At 27.0% G+C, this 23,631-nt stretch overlaps 1 protein-coding gene across 1 annotated transcript in view; it reads right to left on the bottom strand.

The window, feature by feature from the left end:
• LOC132917308 (neuronal PAS domain-containing protein 4B) overlaps positions 1-13,331 on the bottom strand; it is a 115,872-nt gene extending 102,541 nt beyond the window's left edge. The window contains exon 1 of the mRNA XM_060978001.1: positions 12,941-13,331. Coding sequence (XP_060833984.1) covers positions 12,941-12,951 — 11 coding nt within the window. The 5' untranslated portion in view covers positions 12,952-13,331. The remainder of the gene's footprint in view (positions 1-12,940) is intronic.
• Between the last annotated feature and the right edge of the window lie 10,300 nt (positions 13,332-23,631).

Here is a 23,631-nt window from a genome sequence, read left to right on the forward strand (position 1 = left end):
TTATAAATTATAATATGGTTTTATATCAACGTGGGGGTTATTCATAATACTGAAGGAATTATTAATCATATTTCTGTATTTTACCTATATCTGTATTGCCTATTAACCGACTAACTATACTTTAGGAACCAAGGTTGGTCTTATTTTGTTTTTTAGTCACAACATTACAAATTTTTTTCAACCATAAGATAAAAAAAATATCGACTGTCAGACAAATCTAATAACTATAAACAACGATGATCATACGTCTATAAAGATAGAAGAATTAGATAAAGTTTGAATTCAGGCGTCCAGCATCTTAATACCACAGGTGATCGCGAAAATACGCTCGAGCGTATTATAAATGTATAAAGAGAAAGCTCGGGCGACGCATCTCATCTCCCCCCATAATACTATTGCACGGCAAGTAACGAACATCGGATTTAGGCCAATTATTATTATTTATGAAACGCGCGCTGCAGTCTTCTTCTTATTCTTCGGTTTCTCACGGTGATTTTTATCATTGCACCGTAAGTCGTATTCTTTTTCTCCGGTAACTCGATCGTTCTTTTTTCTTTATCTATTGCTCCTACATACCCGTATGCGCGATCTAGATGGTTCGTGAGTTACCACACTAGTAACGTATCGTGTATAGTCGTATACACACACACACAAGCTTTTATTTTTACAGTTTGGACCACCATTATCATTGCTATGTACGTGCGAATTGCATAGCTTTAAAGGAAATGTCTTTAAATATATTTATTTCTTGCAGCGTACTTATAGTAATTTCATGGCTAAAATAGGCATGCAGTTTGAGCTGTTTGAAGACTTATCAATAATAAAATATATGAAGTTTTAAATCGAAACGGAATTATGTTAATGTATATAGATTATACATTACAGTATTTCACATACTTTCACCATTTAATTTATTTCGTTTGCCTTTATTTTATATAATACAATATATTCCAACATTTTACAATTCGAGTTTAGATATCTTTAGGTCAACCAAAAAAATAAGGGAGGTCATGGGTTAGAGATACGAGTAAAAGTTATTAACTAGACATATTCCACACATTATTTTCGAAATGTTATATTATATTAACAACTCTTGTTATACCTAATAAAAATCTCATGATATCGTTCGATTAAATGACGTAATCATTGAAAAATCCTGATTTATCATTAAAAGTATAATAAAATATTCAAAAATGTATAAAAAAAAAAATAACATAAACTTGGTAACCTCAATCTAACATGGAATGATGATGGAGGAGATACTGGTGACTGATGGGTTTTGGACTTAGGCTATTCTCACGGCGACGAGAAGTTTTTTGGACATCGCGTGTGTACTCAGCGATTTCATTGTATATTATTTGTAATATATAATATATACGAACACATATCGGCCACACGGTCGCTCCCCGCGAGAGCCGTGTGAACAAAAATAAATATAATATATATAACACACTCACACACACACACACACACACACACAAATCGGCACGCCATCCATCGGCTACTGGTTTGCCACTAGTTTTTTTTTTCAAAACGCGTATCAGAAGGTTGTGTATTTAATATATGTATGTGGTATATAATTTTATTTTTTTTTTGTCAGTCTTTATTATATTTAGACGAACGTCAGGTCGCGAGAGTGACGTTTAAAAGTATTTATTGTGTATCGCGCTTTTATATTATTATTATTATTATTATTATGTTATGCGGGCGGAGTAAGAGAGATACAGACTGACTGACGGAGATAGAGACCTAGAGACAGACAGACAGACAGAGATAGAAAGAAAGAAATAGATAGAAAAATACGATTTAATCGTTCGGGAGATTTCACCTAGCAGTCTATATAGTAGTATCGCCTAGTAGTGGTAATGGCGGAGAAGAGGAGAGAACATTTAAGGCACCAACACAAAAGAGGCCTAGTCATCCCGCGAGACGACTACGGCGACGGCCGGTCGAGTGCCTTCGCGTCTTTCGGGCTGACGAAATAATCAGTTCGGTTCTTTACAAATGGAAAAATAATCTTAATATACACATACACAAACACAATAAGTATGTATATATGTGTGTGTGTGTGTGTCTATGAGATAAAAAGAAGCGTTTCTACCGTGTGAAAAGCCGCCTACGATGTCCGAAATCTTAATACATTTAATGTTTATATATATAATATATAACGGGTGTCTAAATCGTTTTTTAATTGTGCTCTGGTAACGACTCTATCGTTACGCAGTGAAAATTCAGATGGCTCTACAAAACGGGTTTGACAAACCAAATTTGGTCTTATACAAATAAAAATCGATAATACCACAGATTTTTCAAATAAAGAACATTAACGGTTTAATATTTGAACATAATAAAGTTTTAAGAAATTTAATAACACAAATATCAAAAATAATTTATTTAAAATTGTTTTAAGACTGAATTTTATTCATTATTTTTTAATATTTTGATAACTATAGATGTATGTATAGAAATAATTTTGAGTTATTTTTATATATATTTTACTATTAATCTAACATTATTATTTTAATACATATATACATTAGGTATACATATTTATATATTATAATATTTTATTAGTTTATAATTATTTATATCTACGATGTATTTATTTATTTATTTTTTTTTTTTTGACGTGCATTCAAATGTATAAAGTAACTAATATAATCGTTTTAATAGATTATAAGAATATAAACCAGTTTTAATGTGATAATTATGCAGTTTACGTAAGAATTTAAGATTGCAAGAGAAATATACTGATAGAAGATAATATATTATATACCTAGCTACTACCTACATATTATACTACATACGTCCTACATACGTCAATATCTCGTAAAGTATAAGCAATGTATGAAATTATTACTTTATTTATGCAATTGAAACATCTCTATGCTATAAATTGTTTATTACAATATTTAACTTTGTACAAATGTGTTATGTGCATATGATTTAAGACGATCATAATTCATAATCATATTTCAATTATTTATAAATAAATTTATTAACAAATTTATTTATTTATTTTTTAATTATTTATATACAAAGTGATTAAATTAAGATAAACCTTATTTTTTTAAAAAAAAAATTTTTTAAAAATGTTCCTATAGGTTAAGTTAGGTAGGACGATAAAAATTTTGAAAAAATGTAAGTAAAAATTATATTATTATAAAGGTTAAAACTTTTTCAAAAATAAAATAGTGTAGACACTTAAATGGATCACCTTGTATAGTACAAGTAAAATATGAAACGCTATTGTTTGCGCATATTGTATATACCTACTATTCATTGTAAATCTGTATTATTTTATTTTGCCTTAGTATTTAAAAGTAAGAACAAGTTCTCTAAGGGATCTCTGACGTACAATATATATTTATTACAAGACCCATATTTCACGCGCTCATGTCATACAATGTTATAACATAATATGTTCTTTATAATGTCCCTAAAGAAATCTGACACTCTGTCTCATCCATATATTTATAAAACTGTTGGCTTATAACTTACAAGCTGTATTTATAAATCACTCATGCAAGAGTTGAATAAAAACAGAAAAACTCATGAGGTGGATATCTCCTATATGTATATACTCTATATTTTGGGTAGTAATTATAATAATATTTTATACTATTTTATTTATTATTTTTTATGATAATAATTATTGTGTAGTGTTCAGGATCAAAAATTAGGTACACTTAATTGTATTGAAACTATTTAATAACTATAAAAAAGTCAAGAAAGTAAATTTATTTATAGAGTACGAGTCGTATTAATGGCCTCACCGAAAAAAAAGGTTTTATTGCTTATAATAAAGGCTAAGCATATTTAAGAAACACGGTCAGAAATATAAATAGCTACTTAACTTATTAAATATATTTTAGGATAACATTAAATTTGTATACAAACAAAATTAGTAATAATTAATAATTCAAACATAAAACACTTATATCATTATTAAGTAGCTACATATATTATAAACAAGTATAAATTATAAATTTTTATCATTTTTTCATTTTTTTTTTTGGAGGGGGGGTATAAATTAAAAATGTTTATTTAATACTAACATTTATAAATTATGTAATTTTATTATTATTTTATTCTATTAGAAAGAGGTTTAGCTATAGTTGTAAATATATCTTCGAATGAAGTATTAAATGAATTGGCAAAAAAAATGATTTACTACCTAATAATTTAGGCGCAATTATTACATTTTAGTTTGTGTTTTAAATAAATAAATAAATTTATATCTCCTTTATGTTCTCAACTATCAGTGTGAGTATTAAAAAATCATTCGTATTCCTCCATAACAAATAATGATATAAATTTGTCCACCACTGAAGCACATATAATAATAATGATGTGAGTTTTTTAAGTATTTTTGTGTTTATATCTACGGGTATACAATACAGCTGTATATTTCTATTATAGAGATCCGATGAGTTTTGGATATTAGTTATTATTTATTACAAATAGGTAGGTATGTGGTTGTATGGTGTATACTAGCATTCAGATGATGAAGATACGGCACGTATACGTCATTACTCATTAGTAGACGGTAATCACTATTATAATAGTGTACTGTATAGTTCTGTCAAAATCGGGCGACCGAAAATGAATAACAATTATGATTGTTATGGGCTTTAAATATAGAACTACTATTATTCTGTTAGTTCGTACAGAGCACAATAGCCAATTGAGAATAATTTTCTTGTACCCTTCTATCATACCATAATTGCAGTATTATATGTATGATTTTCGGATGATTATCATATTGAAATCGTATTCGAATAATACCTATCCAGTACCCACCTACCTTTAATATATTATATTGAAAGCAAATATGAATACCAAACAATTATTGAAATTGATAAATACCTATAAATTTTTTTTATTTCCATTAAAGTATATTATAAAAGAATTATTTATAAATAATCATGAAAGTGTTATTATAAAGTATATCGTCACCAGTACCTACTGGTAATATTAACTATACGTACATTTTACGAGTATTACTTATTTTGCCAGTGTTAAAATGTAATTTACAATTAGGTATGTGTATTGAAGCTGTAAAGGCAAAAATAGTTGCTATGGAAAAATATTTACATACGTACAAAACGTTACATTACTTATCACTTGATTAAATTATTTATTCGCTGTAAGTACTAAAGTTAAAAATCACACACCTATTGTATCGTAAAATTTTTTAGAAAATACTTATTGGTTAGGAATATGTTAAATGCTTTGGAGTAAATATATGAATGCAATTTGTTTCACTATTATATGAAAAATCACATTATTAAAAAGTAAATTGAAGAAAAAACATTAATAATCGGCTAAGTTACTATAATATAAACTTAGATCATTTGGTCAAATCACGTAAAACTACGGCACTTAAAATATTTTCGAAACGTTCGTAGGATTTATTTATGTGAATAAAAATAATATATAGGTAATAGGTATATACAGTATTATTAAAACATATTTAATATCACTTCAACTTTAATCCGTGCAATTATGTATAAACAATAAAATTAGTTGAATTGTCGAGTATAACATAAAATACAATATATTAATTGTACCAATCGTATATATAAACCTATTAACATGCACATTCATTCCCTTTAAAGAACCTGCTTGAACACAATACCATATATATAATCTGTTACAATTTTAATGAGATAATAAATTCTGTAACGTTAAATTTGTCATTCATTACACTTTACAGAATTTATTGTTAAAAAGAAACCTGTGGAATTTTATGATATTCATCCATAGATATTCAAAATAATATATCTATAATAAAAATCTATCTATATAATGTATACTGTATAGTCTATATATTTGGTGTAAAATCATATTTTGTCTTACGTTTCATCTGTATAATATATAAATAAAATTGAATAGTGCGAGAAGTATTAGAAGTGCGAACAAATCGTTTAGCGTGTTAAAATATAATAATTCGATTAAAAAAAAATATATATATATCGTATTATATTAGTGTATATAAAACAAACTGTAGGAACGTTTATGGTAAAAAAAAAAAATAATAATAATAAATAATGATAATAACAAAGTAAAAGCGCTATCATATCTAGTTTTGTTCCTCCCGTCCTATTCTCAACCTATACAATGGGCGTTTCTCATCAAAATCGAGCAATTTAACGACGGCCCCGCCGCCCCGGACGCAATAATTATTAATAACCTGACAAAGTTTCATCTCACATCACAGTGGCGTTCACGGTTCACACGAAATACACGACCGTCGAAACGGTACAGATATAGACGAGATTATAATATATTATATATAGTTTATAAGTATGGCAAAAAAGAAAATAAGTAAAACGGACGGCGACAAGCAAAATGTGTAACACAATAATAATATAATATAAACTCATTGTGTATTATAAAGTGATTTTCTGTGTACCCATATATACGATTTAATTTTTTTATTTCAATACGTTTGAGTCTTACGACCCGCTACCACTGCACATCACCGCGATCAAACAATAACGATCAACCGCCAAAAGGATTTTCACGTTTAATAATACTAATATAATAATACATTAAAAAAAAAACACAAATCCCAACGTTTCCGTGTTAAAAAACGCTATATCCCGCGTTCTTTATGCGTTTTTATTATTCTACACCGAGAGATGCTGAAACACGACGCACACTTTTTTTTTAATACAATATATTATATATATATAATATTATGTACCTACGTTCAACTTTTATTGCTCCGGATAATGTTCGCGTTTTGCTCGCGCCCCACACAATATTACTTACATTATTATATATACCGCGGACGTCATACGTCTACCTTTATATTATGTATATATGTATTATAATATGACTTTTGAATTTAATTATTATCCGGTCAATAAATTTCCCACTACTCTCACACGTGCCTTACAACAAGTCTGTTCGCATCACCTCATTACATCACGCAATTAAGACGCGTGTCCAACTGCAGTTTGTTTAATAGAAAATCATAATATTATAATAATAAGTACTATAATAACATATATAATAATAATATGCATGTATTATTATATACACGTAGTACGTGTCCGGTTGGTCATATTTTTGTAAGAAGTCGGCATGGTTTTTATATTATACTTCGTAGGTATATATACATTTCGTAAAATATTATAATAATATTGCGCGTATAATATCATATCAGACATATTTCATACCTACGTGACGAGTGAAATAATAATATTATATTAAATGTTTAAGGAGGAATTTTTTGTTCTGATTTATATAATACGTCGTCGCAGGACGTTTGGAATAATCAGACGTCGCGTCTCTCATTAACATTTCAATGCACCTTTTGTCTTTCGGAATCCCGACGTATATTTTGACATAAGTGTCCTATATATTGTGTATATTAATATTGTATGCTGTACAGTATGTATATTATACATATATAGTTACTCTAAAATAACGCTCAGTCTTTTCCTTCCTGTGCTATGGGAGTGAGTACAGCGTGTGTGCTCGTGAGTATTATACGTTGTGTATTATAATATGTCTACACGCGCATTTTCTTTAATATTTTTTTTTTTCAATTATTTATGGGACTCATTTTTTACCGAGGCATATGGGACACGGACACTTTAGTTAGAGGGGTCTCGCGATCTCCTACGCCGACGTCAACAACGACATGTGTTCGGCCCGTGTCAAAAAGACCGCAACGCGCGCGCGCTGCGACCACCTATCATCGCGTTCATGCATACATTGTATTCGGAGGACCTCACTGACTGCACGAACTCGATTTGTTTGGTGACAAAAATGGAATGCCGTTTTTTTTTTTTACCAACCGATTATAATATATAATATATATACATATTCACGTGTGCGTGTGTTTATGTATGTTTGAACTTTCTTGGTCGCATAACATTTGGACAAATTGGTACACGACAACATTCATGCGAGATATTTAGAGCGCGGTTCACTGCAGTTTAAAAGCTGTAACTCAATATTTAAAACGTTTTTGTTGTGTCCAACGCATGAATCACGGTTCTTAAATTCGAAACCATGTCGTGTCATATAAGTATTATAGGTCCTATTAATTGTTATCATGCATTATACCATATAAATTAAATTATTACAAATTGGAAGAAAACTAGAAAATAGAATCTAATATTATTATTATCTAATTTATTATTTACTCATTACTGTTTTAAGTAAAAATATTTTAAAAATGTAATCTTATAATATTCATCCTGTAGGCCGTCATGTATGATCTTTGGACTTTTAAGTTTTAATCTCGTAGATTTGAAAATTAGTAATTATAATTGTTATTGAAGTAGTAAAATAAAATTCTAAATTTTAAAAACTATCCAATATGGTATTATTATATTATTATGCTAAAATTGCTATAACTTAAGAATAATTCAAATTGTAGAAATTTAACTGAAAATTGCATAATTAATAAAAGTTTTAAAACTATGTCAGGTATTTTCGTAAACAATGTAATATATTGTTCTACGATTGTATTATATCTTATTCAGATCAATAAGTACATAAAATAATATTTTACCTCGATCGGGAATCTTATATAAATAAATATATTGTTATGTACATTTTACACATAGAACGATTTTTATCATTTATATAATCGTATTTATTTCTAAGTCAACTTTCTATATCTCTATCTTTAGACTAGCTGTATAATACAGCTACAGCAATTGTTCTAATTCAAATAAATACGATTTTCGCAATCGTTCTGCAATGCCATTCACACTCATAATTACCTATTGGTCCCAGATTAAACAATTTATGTATTGTTGAAACACTTGAAAAGGTAGTATAGTAAGAATTTAACGACCGTAACAAAGTATAGATTAAACACAAGAAAAAAAATCAATGTAATAATCTAACTATAATGTTTAATTTTAATTTTTTAAATTACAAATTTAATTTATGAATAATTTATGTTAAGTAAATTTAATTTTAAAGCATTTAAAATTTACATTATTATACCTAAATTGTACCATAAGTTGGTCCCTATTTATCAGTTGTTCTGTAAATATTTTATATTACCACTAATGACTTTTTTTTTAAATATAATTTTAACCTGCAAGTATCGTGTCTAATTTTTCTGGTTAATGCAGTTATCTTTCACGTAAACGATTACAAACGTATAAAAAACGAAACGTTGGTTGAATATCATTAATCCGAATTTGTTGCAACTCGTGATTGGTTCTCAATCATTTTGACTACCTATTATAAAGTATTTTAGAACAGAGGGCTTCCGCTAAACGCGTCGAAATATTGAATCACTGAAAGCTGATTTGATAATATCTGCTGCCTCAATACCGTTAAAGTATTGGTACATGAAGTGGTAAACAATAGAGTGGATAGAATGGAGTGACTATAGATCGTTTGAAGTAGTGTATAAATGTAAATGGTGGACATTATTTTGAATAGTAAATATTTTTTTTTAATTACTAAATTAATAAAGAATAAATAACATCAGATTTTTTATATTTGCTTTGTTTTATTTATTAAATGTACCAACATCTTAGGGACTTATTGGCATGACTAAGTACTACCTATAGCTACGGCTAAATATTGAAATAATATAGTTTAGTTTAATTTCATTAAATTATAAAAAATTAAAAGTTTTAAAATACAATAATATTAAATTTAATTGGAATGGATAATTCTAAAATACTATTAAAATTATTATAATGCTTATAATACTACAGATTTAGGTAATTAAAAAACTAGAGAATAGTAACGAATATTTTACCTACTAAAAACTACCTAGAAAGTACTAGTTAATAGTAATTATGTATACCATGGTTGACGAATTTCGTACGATTGCGTACTTCGTGCTTCTATTAGAAGAATCCTGTAAGGTAAATCCATACAGTCTGTCAGTATCGACGTATGCAAATTTTTTACTATGTAATATTCACTCTGTGCGTGTTGATCTTTATACTAAATAATATAATAGTCATGGTTAGATTCATACGGCCATAGCACACTGTGATTATAATTAAACGACAACCGGACAAAAACAGGATTGTCGACCGGCGCCCGTGCCCTTGGCTTCGAACTTGTACAGACACACACACACGCCATATACGAGTATATTATATATTTACATATGTCATAATAATATTACAATATGTACAACAACACACAGTTAAAATCGATCAAAAATGATCAGCGCTTTTTGCGTACTTTACATTAATTGGTAATCGGTTTATAAAATTGACACATTATCCATATTGTTGTACCTATATGCACTGATTTGTATACCTACCATGTTTTTTGTAGACTCACGAAAATAATATTTTCATTTTTTTATATAGCTGTTTAATATATTTAATCTCATCGCTTAATAACAATTTTTAACTATGAATTTTTTTAAGTGGTCATAAATAGGTGTTTAGGGAAATTAAGAAAATCCATTTGGCATTAAGGTGATTTATTTATGAATGTCAACTATATTTCTAAAGCGTATTAAGACTAAAATGTAACATTATGTAAACTCGTGAATTGCTGACATCGGCGACAGAGACTTTGACGACCGTATAGGACGTGCATGATTTTTATAAAACATTCAATTTTGAATTTATACATCTTTTTTTTTCTTAATCGTTTAATCAAAATTATAATATATTGAATTTTTTTATTTAATTCCAATTTACAAAATATACCTCTATATCAAAGATTACATAATATTTATTACACGTTCTTGGAACGAATTTAACGTCATACATTATAGCAATGTAATAATATAATATGATATGTACATTGGGTTGTCAGTATTTGAGCCTTGGTACTCGTTTTTTATCAGAAACCACCACTTACAATAATCCCCGTAAATAATATTGATAAATTTCTGGTTATGTTTAACATAGACTGGTTACTGGTTCAATAATAATGGTTAATGCCATAATTATTCTTAAAATATATTTTAACCAAAAAATTAAACGTACCTATTTTTATTTATTCGATTTTACATAAATACAAAATAAATCATAATTTTAGTTATATCAACATTAAGTAATATTTATTTTATATCTGACATTTTTATTTTTTTTTTTAATTAAAGGTATCTTTATTATTTTAACGGTACCTACACTTATTAGTTAGTACATTTACTTACAGATTATTGTTTTTATTACAAAAAATGTAAACAATTATGATTTAATGGATTTTCTAAAGTAGGAGGTATCAAAATATATTATTATTAAAACGACGTCAATCAATTTAAAAATTTAAGTGTAAAATTGATTGAACGCTTTATAATTAAATGAACGAGTGTTAAGCTTCAATGTAATTTATACCATTTATAGTTTTAATAATTATTTTTTTTAGTATCAAGATATATTATAATATTATTATAAGATAGCTAAACTGTATACCTACTTTATATTTTATACTTATACTTTTAAAATGAATATGTTATAATTAATGTTTTATTATTTTATGTATATTATCAAAATTTAAAAATATATATATTTTTTAATTTGATAATAAATACTTAAATGTTTTTAATTATCCAGAATATAATTAATTATGAATAAGTATTAATAGTGATATTATGCTGAAGATCTATGATAAAATTCATTATGCGATTCTAATACTCATCACTATATTAAAAATATATTTGTCTTTTGTATACAGAAATAACGCTTTGTGATTATTGATAGTGATTGGTAAATTAGGAAGAATTTTTTAACTGCCTAAAAAAATGATAGTTATATTAGCGGCAAAATTTTAGTAGATAGACTTTGTTAATTGTTGAATTTATTTATTTTTATGTTGGAATTTTTAGTATATATTTATTATTTTCCCATGAGTTAACATTTAAAAAAAATATAACTTTAATTATACTATTTTGGTCTAAAACATATAGTTATTTTAATTAATTCTACCATGACATAGTGTTAACGTTAGTTGCAAAATATAGACTCAAATAATAATAATTCCTACGTCATGACAAGAATAATGTGATGGTCTTTAATTTGTGCTAACTGTATTATTTTATAATTATAACCAAAAATTCAAATAATTTGACTACATTATGCCTATTATAGTATTATATGTTATATCATACATTACACCATTTATCAGGATTGGGCAACTCAATGCTATTAGTGAGCTAATTTTTTTAAAGTGAAAATTTAGTGGGTTGGAGAACATAGAAAGCAAAAAAATATCAATAAAATTGACAGTTAACATTTATAGTTCAATACTAGATAAGAATTCATATGTACGTTTTACAATAAAAATTATGTCGATTTCATAAATATAATAAAATAAAATACAGAAAAATCCTAACGTTTTGTATTTTTATAAAGTAATTTGAAATGTAGCATGGTTGCCCGTCCCTATCATATTATAGTATTCGAATTATAAGGCCATCGTATATGATGTATTTTAAACGTTAAAATTGTGTATATCGCACTCCAGCAACTATAATGACACAAGTCACACTCAACATATTTTGTTCAGGAAAGGGAATTCTAAATTTGCTTATAAGTTATAACTATTATTATTTAAATAAAAAATTAACCAATTATTCAATAGTTTTCAGTTGTACCTACCAATCTTTATAATTTTTTTCCTACTTATCATTCATATAATTATAATTTAAAAAACATAATTATTTAAAAAAAAAAAATAGAGTTAGATCAGTTTATATGATATTTTTAGAAAATAATGTTGTACTTCGGCCAAATAATATTTAGAATAGAAGTCATTACTTTTTTTTTGTATTATGATATTTCATGTAAAATATTAATTATTTATAAAAAAAATTATATTACCTACTTATTATGGGGAGTTATAAAATTCTATTATAGGTACTTTTTCGAGGGTATATATTTTCAGACTTTCATAACACAGCACTGATGGAGAAATTAAATTGTTTAATAGGCTTTAGGCCAAAGGGAAAATATATAATATGATTAAACAAAGTTACCTGGTGAACATGTTGGAGGAATTAGCCTGGAAATCCAGCTTGATGGTTTGAGTCAAAACTAAACAACAAGAAAGAAAAACCAACCCGTTTAAAATAAGTAATGAATTATGCACAATTACGACGACGACATCGACGTCCGAATCGCGCACCGTTCGCGTTTATGTTCGTTTTACATTTCCGGTCGGAAGTCGATGCACACGATAAATATACGAACAGAAATTATTCGAAAAAATAATTATAAATAAAAATAGAACCTCGAATTACAATATAATAATAATACAGCGAGTGGCGTGGAAAAATGTTTTAAATAATATTATCACCGAGACATTCATGCGTGAGCGTATATACGTACAACAATAATATTATGTGCGACCGCACGTGAACCGGTCCGTCCGCGCGTTTGAGACTGAGGCTGTCTTCTTCATGTCCACCCGCACAAGCGCGGCAACGGCCGTACCCCCGCCCCAGTACGTTCGCCAGCCAACCGGTCCGAAACATCATTGGCTGATGGTTCGCGGACCGCCCAGTTGTTGGTATACGCCGCCGAGCACCGTCACGTGTTCCCGCCGCCGTCTAGCCACGTGCTACTCCGTCACCGCGCAATGTATAATAATATATATTATAAATAATATTATCACGTTTATGGTATAATTGCTATATTATTTTATATATATTGGCAAGCACGCGAGACAACAATAAAAATAATATTTACGTTTATAGTCGTAGTTTATAGGTAACATACATTGATACATTATGCAGGTTTTCGATTGTTTAAACAATATCATTATTATATTTTAAAATGTTTTATAAAATACACAATACGATATTCTTCTCTTACTTTTGCTATTACTATAGTTATCAGAGCATTTTTATAATTTTTGTGTTCATCAATAATTTGCAGATAAGGTAATATAATAATTATAATTATAATATTTTGTGGTCATATTATATAGATAATAATAAATAATTCAACCATTTTAGTACCAAAAAGTAATTAAATAATAAATTTAAACTATGATGTATATTTATTGTAAAATATATAATATTATACAGTACCTATACGAGTCGGATAGCATAGATACACGTGATGTATATAATATTCATAAACTTTTCACAGAAAAATTGTGATATTCAATCTAAATAAGTGTATAGTGTTATATAGTATATATATGTAATAACTGGTCTGAGTACGAAAGATAAAATAAGCTTATTAACGTGCTTGTAATGAGCTCAAAAAAATATTTTCTTTACGTATACGGTCTACTTTTACTAACGTGCCAAACAAATATAAATTAAAAATAATATTATAGGCATACCTACTGCGAAGATGTATTTTTTATTTTTTTTAGTTAAACTATAAGTATAATAGTAACTATACCTATTTATAAATTTTACGATTTATAATGCATTATATGATTTAATAGTAAACTTTAATACTTTTTCATGATATAATATTTACACATTACGTGGTTTGATAACCGTAACAAAATATTACCTATAACGGTACATATATGTAATAATGGTGCCAAGACAATAATAACTGCTGTAATATTTGATTTTATATACTTATAAAAATATAAACTATAAAAAGTATAAGAATAAAATAATTAGTGTAATATTATAAGTTTTTGATAACATATAATCTGACATTTTTAATAGATTTAATAGGTAATTATTAATACTTAAATTAAATTTTACAAATTATCAAAAATGAATGTTTTATTTTAATAATTGATTATAACTATATATATATTATATACAGTTATTACCGCAATATACCTACCTATAATCTATATAATATAGGTACACACTTATTAATTTTATTTTAAATTTATTTCAATTAGTGATTGTAATTAAAGTAAATCAGCTTATTATTATACTGTGGATGTTATACGGTAAAAATTAAATACAGATAAATGCAATCAAATTAGACGTTCGCTAAAAAAATCAGAATTTTAATTTTAATTATCATATACCTATGTAAATAACATAACAACTTAGTATCGCATCTAAATAGTTAAATACTTATTAGGTGTTATTTTTTTCTAGTGCACTAGATTGATTATAGATATGATTTTATACACCCATTTAATATATCAATGAAATCCATAATAAAGTCATACGTTTATATGAGTTTTTAAAACGTAATATGGGAGTTTTATGATCCAAATACTATACGTAAGGGAGCTAGAGCGGAGTTAGATGTTACACTTTTGATATATCGAATTTTTATAATTTTTCTGTTACTATGGTCCTAATTGTTGTAAGACCATTTTATAAAGTAACTTCTTAATAATAAGGTATACTTCTTAGGTACTTTTTTATGATAATAAAGTGAAAAAAACCCTGGTTAAGTATCACTAAGTAAAAATGTAACAACCTGCCCCAGTGTTTTATATTTCTCTTTCGTACGTTCGATTTTGGAATATGGTTCAATAATCTGGAGGCCCCCTCCTTCCCAGAGTATCTTATAAAAAAACTGGAAACAGTCCAAAATTGATTTTTACGTATTTTGGCATAGGTATACAAGTAATATGTTGATTTATACCCTTGCAATCTTAGCTTTAAAATTTAATATTGAACACTTGGAATTCAGAAGGAAAGGATTAGGCTAGCTTTATAAATTACTAAATTGACTGTCCTGATATACCTAGCTACTTAACAAAACGCTAAAATCCATGTCTACATTTTTTTCTTATAATCTATGTATAATATATATACAATCGTAACTTTGCATCGGTTCAGAATGTTAACTTAAGGCCATAAACTTAATAATTTTGATTTTTTTTTCACTCTCTCTTGGAGATTAAGCGTTATATAAAAAATAATAACTGTATCTTATAGTGTTATTTAGCTCTAAATATTGCCATAAATGTTTTATTTTGTTGCTTTTTGTAACCTGTTTTATTATGTAGCTAGGTATACTAAAATAACTTTAAAATATCCGTACTTTATGCACACAGTAGGGCGTTTATGAATATAAATAAATAAAAGAAATTAATGAAAATGTTTTAACGAAAAACTTAAAAAAAAAAAAATAGAATATATACCTAATCTTAAAGTTAATAATAGTTTCGAGTTTCATGCCTTATGAGTTATGAACTATCTTCTTAAAATAAAGATTTCATTTTATATTTTTATAATATTTCCGCCTTCAGTACTATGTCATTATTACATAATATTAAGTATCTAATCAGTAATAAATATTTTTATTAAAATAATAATTCAAGTATAAGTACCATGCTAATAAAAGTTAAAACCAATTTATAATTAACTGTATGTATATATTATATAGTATTATATTATGATGGTTCTATTAGGTCACTCTTTGTGCCTACGGTCGAGCATCTAAAATGCGAAACACGGACATTTTGTACGGTCAGGTAAAACTTAAAGTTGCAGAACGCGGACTCTTATTTGTATCTATACCTACTATTATTAAATATATAAATTATACAATATATACATGTAACATGTATAATATAAAAATTATGAAGTCATGACCGATTTTATTAAAAAATTGTAAATATTATTTAGTAAATCTAAGTATATATTATGCATTATAAATATATATATTACCCAAACGATATCGAAGTTAATCAAATTATCGTTTGCGTTTATTGTTGAGATTAATTTTACTAAGACGACGACTGTCACATCGTCACAATGGCAACAACAAGTCTATAATAATATGATATAATTTATCATACTATTTTTATCGTTGTCTTGTTAGTTTTATAATAATATAAATTTTTACGTTTAAACAAATCACAAGATGATTTTTCAATAATGAACATTATAATAAATTATTATTATTGAATTTTTTTTCACAGAATTGTGTCATCCATTGATAACATTGTTCCTCTAAGGTCTTAAGTCATCTCAAGAAAGTACAATTTGAACATTTTACCAACTTCAATGTGCGAAAAAATATTTTATTTCTTACGATCTTAGTTGAGTGTCCGGGTCCAATGAATTCATATTGCCATATCGGTTTACTTTTACTACATTTTAACTAATTAAAATACCTAATCAACTAATTTTCCTTAAATCTTCCATTCTAAATGTATTTATTGTTAAATGCACAAATATAATATAATTATTGTTAAATATCATTCTTTAGTCTATTATTGTTTATTATTTTTATACGTGTAATAATTATCTACATTATTAGTTCTTATAATATTGCTTCAATGGTATATAAATGATCAATACATAGTATATATATACCTATTATATGCCTAATATTTCATATTAATATCTACAATTGTATCCTTTCACGAGTTATATTGTCATAATATAATGTATTTATAATAATTGTTGAGCTATTATACTAGTATTTACTAGTTGCTAGTAATTTATAAGAAATAAAAATAGAAAGACACAATGTCGTATGTTATGATGTTGATTGAAAATATAATTATCGATTTATCCGATTCGTAGTCATTTCTTTAAAGAATTGCATGTATTCTGCAAATGATGACTCACGTGTATGTAAGATTTCGAGGTCAATTAAATACTATAAGAACACGGTGTTTTGTAATTCAACCATGAACTATTGCCATTCGCTGATACGAAAAACTACGCGCGCACGCTGCTACTGCTACCGTTATGCGGTGGTTTTGCATTAAAGCGACGTTTGTCTATAAGCGCATCCGACAATGTGACGGATTTATATTTTGATCGGTGAACATAGATAAAACAACGTATTTGCTCGTTAGCTATACAAACGATTTGCATTTCGTATTGCGTCACAAAAAACCAACAACAATGATGTGTTTAATATAATTTATATATATAAAAATAAATATATTAAATACAAATAATTATGACTTGTAAAAAATGTAGAATTTGCATATTAATGTACTCTTGTAATACTATTATTAACAGACACTTAAATATTTTGATTTTGATTTATTATAACAATAGACAATAATTATTCTGAATCGATTTTTAAAATCCTAAGGAATATTTGTAAATCGTGAGCGATTATTTGACCATTAAAACTTTAAATATTAATTAAAAAACGATATTCGTTTAGCCCTACAGCTAACACTAATAACATAAATAGCTAATTTTAAATTATTATAAAATAATTCTGATTGGAGTAAGTACCTATACAATAATAGTTAACTATTCACTAAAATATGATTACGATATTGTTGAAAATATAAGTGATGTTTATTGCATTATATGTTTGTGTGATAATTATCGTAATTTTTCAAAAATTAAATAATACCCCATATTGTTCATTCATTTAAAGCTTTAGATTTACCGAATAAAGTTTTTTCCGTCCATTTATTCGCTTAGTCAGTACCTATTATTTAGTGCATTCAACTCGTTAAAAACAGATTAAACTTCGTCCGTGTAATATCAATCGACAAAGCCTCTTTTTTGGGGTCGTATTTTTTGGCTGTAGTAGTTCCATCAAACAGAGAAGAATGAGGAGGACGCGCACCAATGAGGGCAGCGGCGCGCAACGGCTTGGAAACTGCACGCGTCATCATTTATTAAAACACATTCGCAAGAAAGATATCGTTCCATTATTTCACCGAAAAGTCTTTGCATAGACACACGCACACAAAGAACATACGCATACATAACAATGTGAGTAGCAAAAGTATAAAAGACGATAATAATAATAATATAAAATAAAAACGTGAACTCCATAATATACCTAACGGTAAACCGAACAACACACGTACAAGCTAATACGATGACGACTATAATATGTGCGAATGAGTGTGAAAATATAATAGTTACACAGTTAAAGCGGGCACTGGAGAAGCTGAGATTAAATGAAACTATGTTTGGCTTTTTTATTTTTTAGTTATCATAATAATTAATAAATAATAATATTAAAAGTCAACCTTTCAAAACAAACCTCTATATTACTGAACGATTCCCAAAATGCAACACCGTCTATATAGTCATTCTCATTTTCATCATCACTTAAAAAGTGAAAAAAAAGTTTAATTAAGTTAAGTAATTATTTTCGTAAAAGTTAATAAATAAGTGTGATAATTTAACTGTATAAGTTTTTCTCTTTTTATAAATTTTTGTATAGTAAACACTTTTTCATAAATTCCAATAGCCTTTTCTGCCGGGGGTTATTACTTATGATAATCAAAAAATATATAATATTATAATAGTCATTAGCAGTATATAAATTATTGTAATACCTACTAATCTACCATTTTAACTATTTATATAAAAATCTAATGCTGTTTGTTAGTCTCGCTAAAACTCGAGAACGGCTGGACCGATTTAGCTAATTTTGGTCTTAAATATTATTTGTGGAAGTCCAGAGAAGGTTTAAAAGGTGAGATAATATGAAAATGTTTGGAATTAATTTTTTAATATTAAATTTAAATTTACATGATTATTTGCATGGTGTATTTCGGATATTCCCGTGACCGACCGCGATAACTACCTGTAACCTGACCTTTTTTCTTCTGTGTGTGTTTTGTCGTCAGCAGCGTGTAGATATAAATTGTTCCGAGAAGTAAAACTCGACAATCTATCTATGTACTATCTTCTATCTCCATAATATATTCTTATATATATACAAATCATGTGTCACAATGTTTACACGGGATGAACTCCGAAACTATAAATAATTATAAACTAAAATTACTCAATCCAACTAATAATATATATTAATTATATTATGAATCTTCTTGATTTTTTTTTAAACAAATGAGTATATCACGGAGGAGATTTCTATCGCAATACCATTTGTCTAAATAAAAAAACATCTGAGTTATCTACTAAAATAAACGTGTATTATTAACGTGTTAATTGTATAAACCATAATATATGGTCTATAAATATACGAGTACATATACATATAGGCGTAAATTGGGGGGGACTTAGGGGAGCTTAGCCTCCCTACATATTTTAAAGTTTTTCAAGAAATTTAAGGTTATTTATTTGAGAAAATTATAAAATGTAAAACGTAATTCCTTATCAAAATATCCGATAGGTATATGTGTTATGTTTGCTAACTATCCATTTTGTTCGTCAATATTATGTATTTGATATTAGCGTGTTATGGTAAGCGCGCGGTCATTTTGTACGGTCGGGTTTAGAGGTACATTTCAGAACGCGAACCTTTGTACGGCTAGAAAATAATGTAAGTGTAAGAATGCGGACACTTTGTACAATTATATACATTAAGTATATAGTAAATATTAATTTTTATAGTTATATAACTATAATTAGCAAGTGCATAATATAATGTTAAAATTAAGTATAAAATTAAAAATAAATTACAAACGTTATAAAATATAGTATAATATTAACTACAAGTCAAAATAATCAGTTCTTTTTAATCATTAAATTTTAAAAACCATAACAAAAATGTTCAAAAAAATACTTATTTTATATAATATGTAAGTAGTAATAGTACCCCTATAATATTTTTGAAAAATATGTACTCAATATAATATTATATTGTGGAAAAAAAAATAATATTTTTAACAATAAGAAATATTCAAATATACTATATAGTTATTATTTTCTCACTTATTATTTCATTGTACGAGTATATATTTACGTGTTGCAAGCAGAGTTTCATAGAGCGGTGATGTCTGTTTCGACGAGCAGTATTACTCATGTAAGCACACTTCTGTTTTTTATTCAATAAATTGCATTATTACCCATGGAGGATTTGCCGTTCAATCGTTGTACAGAGGAACCTCAATAACTCGAATCAGTATGGGACAAAAAAAAATTTGAGTTATAAAAAATTCGACTTATACAGGTTCGAGTTATCATAAAATTTGACTAAAAGATGTTCCACTGTATTTATATTGTTTTGTTCTCGGTAGCTTGACCTTTAGATTTTAGAGCATAAAAGTTTGTCTTGACGACGTCCGTATCACACAGTAGTGTATACAGTACTGAGTGCTGTACTACTGTATGACTGTATTCATATATTTGAGAATATAATATAAGATAGGTTTTTGGCGAATATTGGGGAGTTAATAGCTACATAGCTAGTAATTAGCTACACCATGATTTCAGCATACGATATAGGTAAACTCTATTTTATATTTAACACCAAACGTTCGACTGTACATTGCTTTGAGAAACGTATGCAGTGTGTTTTGTAGTTGGATATATTAGAATTAACTGTATTTTTAATTAATGATAAATCATGTATTTAATATTTTTTTTTTTATTACATCATGTAAATTTTAAGGAGATAAATTTTGAATAAATTTGATGAATTCAAATATTGTATGCTTTACTCATAAGTCATAATAAATTCCAATATACATACAAGGATATTAAGTTGCATGGAATTAAATTTATCGGTAATTATATGAAATATAAATATCTGAGTTTACTAATAAAACCAGAATTTCATCTATTAATATATTTAATGTTTCGTGTAACGCATACATATAATAAATAATACAATAATTGTATATAGACAATATAATACATTCGATCACGGTCAAATGACCGTTGCCGTTTTGCCGTCGCCGTCGCCATTTCGACATAAGGCCACTTCGCTGTTAAAAAATACCCGATAGGATGCATTTATAAATCAAATACGGCTATGGCAAAAATAGTTTATCACGTTCCCATATCCGGTGGCTTGCGTATGCAGAATTTGTGTGTATGAGTTTTATCATAACTTATAATTGCAGTGTTTAGTGATTAACTATAACATATGATAATAATTTAATAACAGGTATTTATTAACCCAAAGTAGGCTGTATATTATGACATTTATGTTTGCTCGTCAGTACCAAAATGGTAGGTGTAGAAACTATTCGTCGGCGTAATGTTTTCATAGATAATGGTTTTATTATGTTCATATTCGATGCGTTTAGTGCAGACGGGAAAAAAACGTTTTTGGCGATGTAGAAAAAGAAACATCGTCAAGAATTTATCATAATAAATAGTAATAATTCTCAAAATATATCTTTAAAATGATCTTATTACTATTATCGAATATTGGAAAATGTGTGTACTAAATAATAATAAGTATAATGATCAAAACATATCTTTAAAATTAATTATTGTTTTTAAATATTGACAAATGTAGGTACCTTATTCACAAATGGTATGTATGTACCTATCGAATACTTAAAATGATCAATATATATTTTTAAAATGAATTCTTATTATTAAATATTTACGAGCTTATGTTTTTTTACGAGTGAATTTTTTTTTTACCTATTGGATATTATTTTAACGGCGAAGTGGTCTTACGTCGAAATGGCGATGGCGACGTAAACAAATATAGAATAACATTATGAGGATTATAATTGACATAACTTGTGCTATATAAAATTTCATGATCAACAAAATAAACCACTATCTCCAAAGATGTAATAATACTAATAACTCAGTAATAAGTAATATGTAATAATTCATGTGTAATCGTGTATTAAATTCTCAAGTGGTAAAATACAAAAATAAGAATACTTTATATACCTGGTGGTGCCATCTGTCCAGTAAAAAAAAAAAAAAATATTTGTTTACTCCGTAAATTTGTAGATAAGGTAAGTGTTTACTGTATTAATATATATTATACTGACTAGATATTCAAAAATAGGCAAGTATAAAAGTAGGTCATATTATTCTATATTAGTGTATCACTATGAAATATCCGTTAAGTTGACCACCCGAATTCAAATTGTGATTGCAAAATAAAAACACACATGCAATGTATACAAAAAAGTAGCACTAATTATTATAACTATTTATATAGGCTGCATCCAAGTTGGGTCTAGAATTAAAAATTGTTATGATAATAAGAACCGTAATTTTTACAGGAACTACAATAGTTGGGCCCTATTTTTTTTTTATAAATCAAAAATAAATATTGTATAATATAAATAAAAATAAATTGTTGTTTAAAAAAATCATATTTGTGTTGGTAAAAATGTATAAGACATTCTTTTATAAAAACAAATTGATTAATTCCTCCATTTTTTTCATTATTTCTGAGCTTCTCAATTTCATATATGTGTCAATTCGTACGTTTTTAAAACTTCTAAGAACTGGTAAATATTTCGTTGTGCTGTGTAAAATAAAAAATTAAAATACAGATGAAACGACAAGAAGGAATGTGTGGAACTCATTTTCGATGTATTCAATTCCGACCAAATTATTGGTGGAAATCTTGATTGTTCATTAATATAATTATCAAAAACATTACTTACTTGAAATAATCCCGGATTCAACAAGTGTAATACCTACCTGTGATTAGACGCTATAGCACTTGGGACCCAACTCGAATACGCCGTTTTGGGTAGAACACAATTGAGAACGGTCCTTATCGGCCGTACCTTTTTTAATAGCACGATTGAGAACGTTCTTACCTGCTAACTTTTATGCAACGTTGTCACATTAATTAAAAATACAATATACAATATATATAAGATATCAATCACTATATTTTGGTTACAAAATAAACTTACCTGGAATCTATATTTATATACAACATATTTGTCAGCTTAAGATTAAAAATTAAAAAAATTAATATTTATTTACAATATATTTATATACCTATTTTATTTGTCAGCTTAAGATTAAAAATTTAAAAAATCAATATTTATTTGCCAGTATATACACAATTTAAATTTTTTTTTCCAAGTACTTATTTCCTGTTAATTTTAAATACCTTATTATGTCCTTATTTTGTTCAAACTCTTTATATAAATTAATTG

The sequence above is a fragment of the Rhopalosiphum padi genome, chromosome 1 (genome assembly GCF_020882245.1).
Source record: "Rhopalosiphum padi isolate XX-2018 chromosome 1, ASM2088224v1, whole genome shotgun sequence".
Taxonomy (NCBI): domain Eukaryota; kingdom Metazoa; phylum Arthropoda; class Insecta; order Hemiptera; family Aphididae; genus Rhopalosiphum; species Rhopalosiphum padi.